Source organism: Saccostrea cucullata, unplaced genomic scaffold (assembly GCF_032062105.1).
Source record: "Saccostrea cucullata isolate Sc308-1 unplaced genomic scaffold, CSIRO_AGI_Scuc_v1 ctg2048, whole genome shotgun sequence".
Lineage (NCBI taxonomy): Eukaryota > Metazoa > Mollusca > Bivalvia > Ostreida > Ostreidae > Saccostrea > Saccostrea cuccullata.
Window position 1 is genome coordinate 87,204 of NW_026926044.1, and position 7,797 is coordinate 95,000.

Below are 7,797 nucleotides of genomic sequence, written 5' to 3' on the forward strand. Positions count from 1 at the left end.
GTATTCAAGTAGGTCAAGAAATATGTTCATAATTAATATTTTATTTCATTTAGGAAATATGTAAATATTCAATGCTTAATTTATATTCTTAACTTTCCTTTCATATACATTTTTTTTGAAAATAAAAATCATATATTATATTCTTCACTTGATTACGGTAATGATTTTCACGGATTACTCGAAACGACTTCAGCGATCGCGATTTCAGATCGGGCGTGGTGTACGGAATATGAAGACAAGAAGAAATGGCGCCCGATTTCTGTCGACTCTGAGGTAAAATTGGCTATAAAAATTTACGGATATTGATATCATTCATTTAAACATCACCTTAGGGTTTTATGTACCCCATTTCATTCAATTTTGTGGGGCTTCTACCACTTTATTGGGGCTTCTACCTTTCTGTATGGGTATTCTCCAAAAAACGGGGGGCTTCTGGAATTTCCAGTTACCGCTGTAAATAGATTTTACATTTATTTTAACATCTTTTAACCATTTCTCTTTTTTTTGGGGGGGGGGGATAATCATTATAAAGAAATGAAAAAGAATCAAGGAATCAAATAGTGCATAAAAGAAATTATTGAGAGCATATTAAAATTTTTATTTATTATTTTAATTGATTAATTTATTTATTATTTGAATTTATTTAAAAAAAAAACACTATTCCGGAATTCACCGTTCGTTTTGGGTTTTAAGTTTTATTTTAAACATGGCGACTTACATTGAAAACATGCGAAAACATTTTCAGCAAAACAAACGAATACGAGAGCACACAGCTCATGATTCCAAGGTGCACTCTGTGGCCTGGAGCTGTGACGGGAGGCGTCTGGCCTCAGGGTCATTTGACAAAACTGTCAGTGTGTTTCAACTGGACAACGACAGAGACCGGATGGTAGGCTTCAATCAATTTCGCGGTTTTATGTAGATCGTGTATTTGTGATTTGTGTGCTTGTTTGATAGCGACAGGTTTTAAAGTTTATAAATACAGTACTGTCAGTAATGAATTTTACTTTAAATGTTATTATTGTGGATAAATAGCTATAGATGGAACATTACTCAGCTTGTGAAATTATAGCTATGCTAGTAATGATGTCAGATAGGGTAAAATCAGATTGTTATGCGAGATATAAGAATGTCAGACTGCTCGGCCCAACGACACCTCGGCCTAACGATACCTCGGCCCATTGACACCTCGGCTCCGACGGCTCGGCCCAAATTTAAAGACACCTCGGCTCACATAAAAGACTGCTCGGCCCAAACAAAAATATATCATTTTAATTAAACATATTTATTATTTATGCTGTTATATATGAAATGCAAAAGAAAATTAATTTGATACATTTGCAATCTTCCAAGACGGCAATATTTGACGGTAATTAAAGAAAGACAATGCATTAATTAGTAACTTGATTATATAAATGCTAAACATTAAACAAACAAGAAGACGCAGTGCAATACCTTTTAAGTCTCGAGCGCGTGTCATAGGGGAGTGTTGACTGGGGGGAGTTAATTACGAGAAGCCGTTAATGAAAAGTTCCTGTAAGAAACCATTGTTGATATTTTATTGAATTGATTTGAAAAAAATATGAGTTTTTAAAATTAAACAGTAATATATTTATATATATATCAAAAATAAACAAATCAATAAATCTTGTGACATAAACTTCTGTGTAGACCTATTGGTTTACACATAATTTTCAGTAAATTCAATGGTACAATGCACTGCAGTAGACAATATTTTAGTCAGTCAGTCGGGAGAGGACAACCAAAACTTTTTAAAAATGGCTAATAACTATTAATAATGTATAATGTTGCATTGTAATAAACAACAAAGTCAATAAATAAATAGACCTTTTACCTCCCAATCAACGGATTGTAATTTGATGTTGTGCTGTGGTTTGTTAGAAAATACTGAAATTATCGTATATTTATAGTAAACGTATAGTGATTATATATACATAGTATACATTTACATTACCATAGGAAATAAAAAAAAAAAAAAAAAAAAAAAAATTAAACTAATTTAAACAAACTAAATTTTAATTTTATTCCTTGGGCCGAGCAGTCTTCAGTATGGGCCGAGGTGTCAATGATTTTGAGCCGACCTGTCAGGGCCGAGGTGTCAACCAGCACGGGCCGAGGTGTCGTTGGGCCGAGTAGTCTGTCTACCAGATATAATATGTAAAAGGAACGGATATCAAAATTTTATATTTAAGCAGTAATTTATTCATACAACAAGGTGAAGGACTGTACCCTCCGCGGACACAGTGACAGTGTAGATCAGCTCTGCTGGCATCCCAAGAATCCCGATCAACTGGTGACGGCCAGCGGAGACAAGACAATCAGGATCTGGGACGCCAGGACAAACCGCTCTGTGGCCACGGTCAACACAAAGGGTACGCATTCTATTCAAAACCTAGACCTAGGGTGAGGCATTCAGAACAGACTGTTTTATAAATAAGAGCTGGATGCACTTTGAATGATGACGTGAATGTGTCAATGTGAATTCAATCTAGAATGAGCTTATCTAAACTTTTACAGAGATGCAAATCAAGTCCAGTTGACGGTTTACCAAGTAAAGTTTATATATAATAGATATTATTAGAGGGAACAATTGATTTTAATTTCATACATGCATCAACCTAAAATTTTATTTTTACTTTATAAAGAATTTGTTTACACACATTTATGCTGTGTCTATTTTTTTATTCAACATGTAGGTGAAAATATCAATATATGCTGGTCACCAGATGGCAGCACAATAGCAGTGGGGAACAAGGATGACCTCATCACCTTTATAGATGTCAGAAGTCATAGGTCAAAGGCCGAGGAACAGTTCAAGTTTGAGGTCAATGAGATTTCTTGGAACAATGATGGTGATCTGTTCTTCCTGACAAGTGGCCAGGGAAGCATAAACATTTTAAGGTAGGGGCAGAGTAGTTAAAATATACACACATACTTACATTATAAGGGAAGTGTAAACACATTAAAGTGGGCAAACAGTATGACTTTACAGGTTTTGTAGATTTTCAATGTAGAGTCTTAATTTATGATGCTGTAAAATACTATTTATTACAGCAGATACATGTAATAAATTGACACAGTGAAAAATCACTTCAAGTTTAAAACATATTATAAACTTATTTACTGGATATTGTTATATACTTTGCTATATAATGCATTTTTTTTTACTGTAAGGGAAAATTTACGAGGCCTTTTAATAAGATTTTATGATTTTTCTTGCCAGTTACCCAGACTTAAAGCTGCAGCACACATTGAACGCCCACCCTGCTAACTGTATCTGTATCGAGTTTGATCCCAAGGGGAAGTACTTTGCCACAGGAAGTGCTGATGCCTTGGTCAGTATCTGGGATGTCGCAGAGTTAGCGTGTGTCAGGACTCTCTCTAGGTTAGTGTCAAATGCCAGGAAGTCTTATACATTTTTATTGCATATCTTTTTTCAACTGAAAGAGAAATCTTGTCCTGAATTGTCGTCTATTTTTCAGGTTAGAATGGCCAGTGAGAACCTTGAGCTTTAGTCATGATGGTAAAATGTTAGCCTCAGCATCAGAGGATCTCATCATAGACATTGCAGAAGTCGACTCAGGTATGCTAAAACACAACACACAAAGTCATGTTTTTAATGATTTTAAAATCATACAGATTCCAAGTTTCTAAAAGTTATTTCTAATAACAGAATTTGTACTGTGACTTGGCAAAAAAAAAAATCCTAAGTGGGTTAATGAGTTTCATTAATGAATATATGGCTGATAGGAGTTTTTGGTACATGTACCTCTATGAGGTGAGGAGGATAGAATCTGGTTCATGATGAATGGTAAAAGGTTAGAGACTTACACGGACACTTAGCTGACCCACTAACTCTGGTGACAGGTGCCCCCCAATCATATCGCAGGGTTAAGAGTCCTCATCCTGAGTCTAATGAGGGAGGTACATTACAGTTGTCTGAACACAATCTGGTCAGGCCGAGACACTCCCTGGCCAGGTACTACAGACAGACAGACATCAGTGTTACAGCCTGTTATCAGGTTAGGAGAGGAGGCTTGGTGGTGCTGAGTTTGTGCTGACAATAGCTTTCTGAAACCAGAAATCAAAAAATTTAAATGACATCTTTTGCAGCTTTTGTTTTACTTTGAAATAAAAGCATGAATGTTCAGTGAGTTCTGAATCATCTTTCATTTTACAGGGGAGAAAATCACGGAGATCACATGTGAAGCTCCTACGTTTACGGTTGCCTGGCACCCAAAGCGCCCTCTACTGGCCTATGCCTGCGATGATAGGGACACATATGACAGAAATCGAGACGCTGGTACTGTAAAAGTGTTTGGGTTTCCGAGTGATAACTCTTGAGAGTTTTATAAATAGAACTTGGGAAAGACTTGCCTTGGCTATTTTCCTTGATAAAAATTGGACAGAGGAATGATCTGTGGATTTTATAGAAATAAGAGAGGCAAATGAAATCAGTTATGATAATGTTACAGTATTGAAGGAATGAACTGTTGTGATTTTGTACAGACTGGAACACATGTGTACATTATAACATATATTGCTGACCAAAGACACAGTTTTTCAAAAATTGTTAAGAAGATGACTGTGAAGTACTACATGTAGTACATAAATGTTCTGTTGTAAGATTTTTTTATGCAAAACCCTTTTTTTCAAAGACATGTCTTATGTGGAAAACAATAAATGAAGACATATTTAATGTACATAAATTCTGACCCATGTGTTTTATGTCTATTTGACTTGTCCAACTTTGTTAGTTCTACTATGCTTTCCAAGTATCATTTTGATCATTTCTGACAATTTGTCTTCAATTATTTTCAACACAGACACTCTTATATAAAAAATGCAAAGCAATAAATTGCAATGAGATTTCAGTCCTTGAGCACGATTTGCCATTCACTAAATTGATATTGTGTATATTCATTAAAAGATGGTCATTCTATAGGCAAACACAATAAGTCGTATACAATGTACGACTGAATGGATAAATAAATTGACAACAGAGAGACAAGGAGTACCAAAAAGTAATGTATACAGGGTTATTTTTACACTTGCAGACATTTTGCTCCATTTTAAATTAGCCCAGTCATAGTTTTATTTAAGAAACACTGTATTTAAGAAAAATAATTAAAATGCCCGCACATGTAGTGGAAAAGTATCTAAAAGTTGTATGTTGACCGAACTTCCATGGATGAAGCATATAAGGATTCACATTGCCAAGCTTGTTTTGGTTATAGGCATACATTTTCATTTTGGAACATGTTAAAGTTTTCTGTGTAAAACAAAAAACTGGGTGTGTTAAAGAATGCACACTTCCAGGCTGTTTCAGATGCTGGATCTGACCTACATATTCTGGTTGAGTGAACAGATAAATTAAATTTTTTGATGCAGGTCCTATTTCCAAGTAAAGACTCCTATGTTGACCAAATTTGCATGGATGATAATCAAAGGATGCACACTTACAGACTTGCTTCAGATGCTGGATCTATGAATTACAATTTTTGGTTAAGTGAAAAAGTTAAAGTATTTGGTGCCATTTCGAAGTAAATATTTACAAAATTCATTTAAACTTATGTACATTTGTAAAGATGTTTTTTAATTAAGTCAAGGCTTCAAAGAAAGACTTCATCAGCTTTCAGAAAAATTGACCAATTTGGAAGATGTGCAGCTTTCCCATCAAATGTAGCTTAAGCCATTCATAAAAGAGATATTTCCACTCATATTTTATTGAATTAGGTTTGATATGATTTTAGCATAACCATTTTTAAAGGATGCACAGATATCAGGCTAAAATGCCAGTAATTTTGAAAGATGCATGGATCTATCCCAAACTCCAACAGGTTTGTTTCGGTAATGAATTGGCCATACAGGAATATAAATAATTTTCCTTTTTGTTACTATTTGCCATTTCCACCTAACTATTTTCTCTTTAAATTACAGACCTTTATATGTTATTGGCCACCAAAAAATGAGTAGCAACACGGTATTTAATTATTTATTTGAATTTATTTCAAATGTGTTTAAGACTTATGCTCAGCTTTCATATCAAGGCCTGACAGAGTTTTTGAGGCTGGAAGCATGTGAAACTAATAAAATTATAAAAATTCTTAGCACCAAACGATAAATTATAGAAAATGCCACTCATATTTTATATATATATATATATATATATATATATATATATATATATATATATATATATATATATAAAAGGAATCTAGCCAAGGTACCATGATTTGTAGAAACATCACTTTAGAATGCTTGCTTTTTATGAAAACTATCAGAACTCTCTAATCAGAACTCTGTGTCTTGAGATGGTAACTGTTTAAACTAAGTGTTGCCTCAACCATTTACCTTCAAGGGAAAAGCATTGATTAAAATTCAATGCACATATAATGTCTGTAAGCTTTCACATAAGAAATAATTTTAGACCTAATAGCCGTTACAAGACTTAAATAATTGATGCCACTTAATTTTCCTAATTTCAAAATGCCTCGACTCGAAAGAGGGTATATTGTACTGCCTCAATTGAACAAACTTAATTAAATTTCTTATTTTATGAAAAATTATATATTATATATGACAAGTTTGCTTGAAATTGACTATTTCCTTCTGACCACTTCCCTCTGGAGAAGAAACTACCTATCATAAATTAATTCATAATTTTACATATATGATTTTTCTGTTCATTCAATGCACCAGTAGACACCTGTATATTTACAAATCATTGCACGTCTACCTGTCTTTTGTTAAATTTAAAGGCCAACTTTACAATCGAATAATTGTCTAACATGCACACACTATTACGCTAAAAAATAGATCATTACCAAGGTCGCTTCATCTGACAAACATGGCTGAAAATAACTCGGAAGAATATCCACTGGGCTCTCCTCTAGTTCAAATTAACATGTGTGAATCCCATGAATTACCTATTGATATTATATGTGAGGATTGTGATGAATTTATTTGTGCCACGTGTGCTAAAACAGATCATAGAGATCATGACTGGAAAACTTTACCCACGGCAGCCACCGAAAGGAGGAGAGGTCTGCTTAAATTTCTGAAGAAGATCAAGGAAGAGGATCTTCCTGGGATTGATGAAAAGGTAGAGAAGATTCCACAACAGATAACAGAAAATGAAAAACTGTGTGACTCTGAGATTAAAAAGTTACAAAACCATTGTGATGAGATAATGGCCAGGCTGACAGAAATCAGAGGACATCATGAACAAACACTGAGAAACAATCTGGTTAAGAAGAATGATCAACTTAACCATGTGAAATCTGAGTTAGAGAAGAAGAAGAGAGGAATTGTTGACACAGTGGAATTCATGGAGGAGAACAACAGCACCATGTCAGATTACAGCTTGATTGACAACCACAGAGAACTGAAGAAAATGCTGTCTGAATTGGAGGTTCATATGACATGTATGACAAAATGGGAACATTCAGAGAGATTCATAAGAGGTGAAATCAATAATCAAGACTTTCTTGAATCTGTGGTTGGAAGAACCTTAGATTTAGATGATATTAGTGTGACTCAGATAAACTCCTTTCAATATGGAAATCAAGCAATACACACTTTGGAGACTATCAGTGACGACCAATGTTACCTGTATGAAACATCTTCAAGTTATATAGAAAAAGTCAATCAGCAAGGTGTAAAAGAAAGTAGATTTAGAATCTCTCCTAATGACATGTGTGTGACTGATACTGGTGATGTTTATTTCACTGATGAGATTAACAAGTCCATCCGCTGTCTGTCACCATCAGGATC

General features: G+C 34.4%; 2 protein-coding genes across 2 annotated transcripts in view; both read left to right on the top strand.

Annotated features, from left to right (window-relative positions):
* The first annotated feature begins 693 nt into the window (after positions 1-693).
* On the top strand, positions 694-4,952 carry LOC134270462 (THO complex subunit 3-like). Its single transcript, XM_062752678.1, has 6 exons — positions 694-889; positions 2,237-2,393; positions 2,718-2,922; positions 3,245-3,406; positions 3,504-3,604; positions 4,202-4,952. The coding sequence occupies exons 1-6, from the start codon at positions 707-709 to the stop codon at positions 4,363-4,365; spliced, it is 972 nt and encodes a 323-aa protein (XP_062608662.1). The 5' UTR covers positions 694-706; the 3' UTR covers positions 4,366-4,952.
* Positions 4,953-6,871: 1,919 nt separating this feature from the next.
* LOC134270466 (uncharacterized) overlaps positions 6,872-7,797 on the top strand; it is a 1,491-nt gene continuing 565 nt past the window's right edge. The window contains exon 1 of the mRNA XM_062752682.1: positions 6,872-7,797. This exon is cut by the window's right edge and continues 565 nt beyond it. Coding sequence (XP_062608666.1) covers positions 6,872-7,797 — 926 coding nt within the window.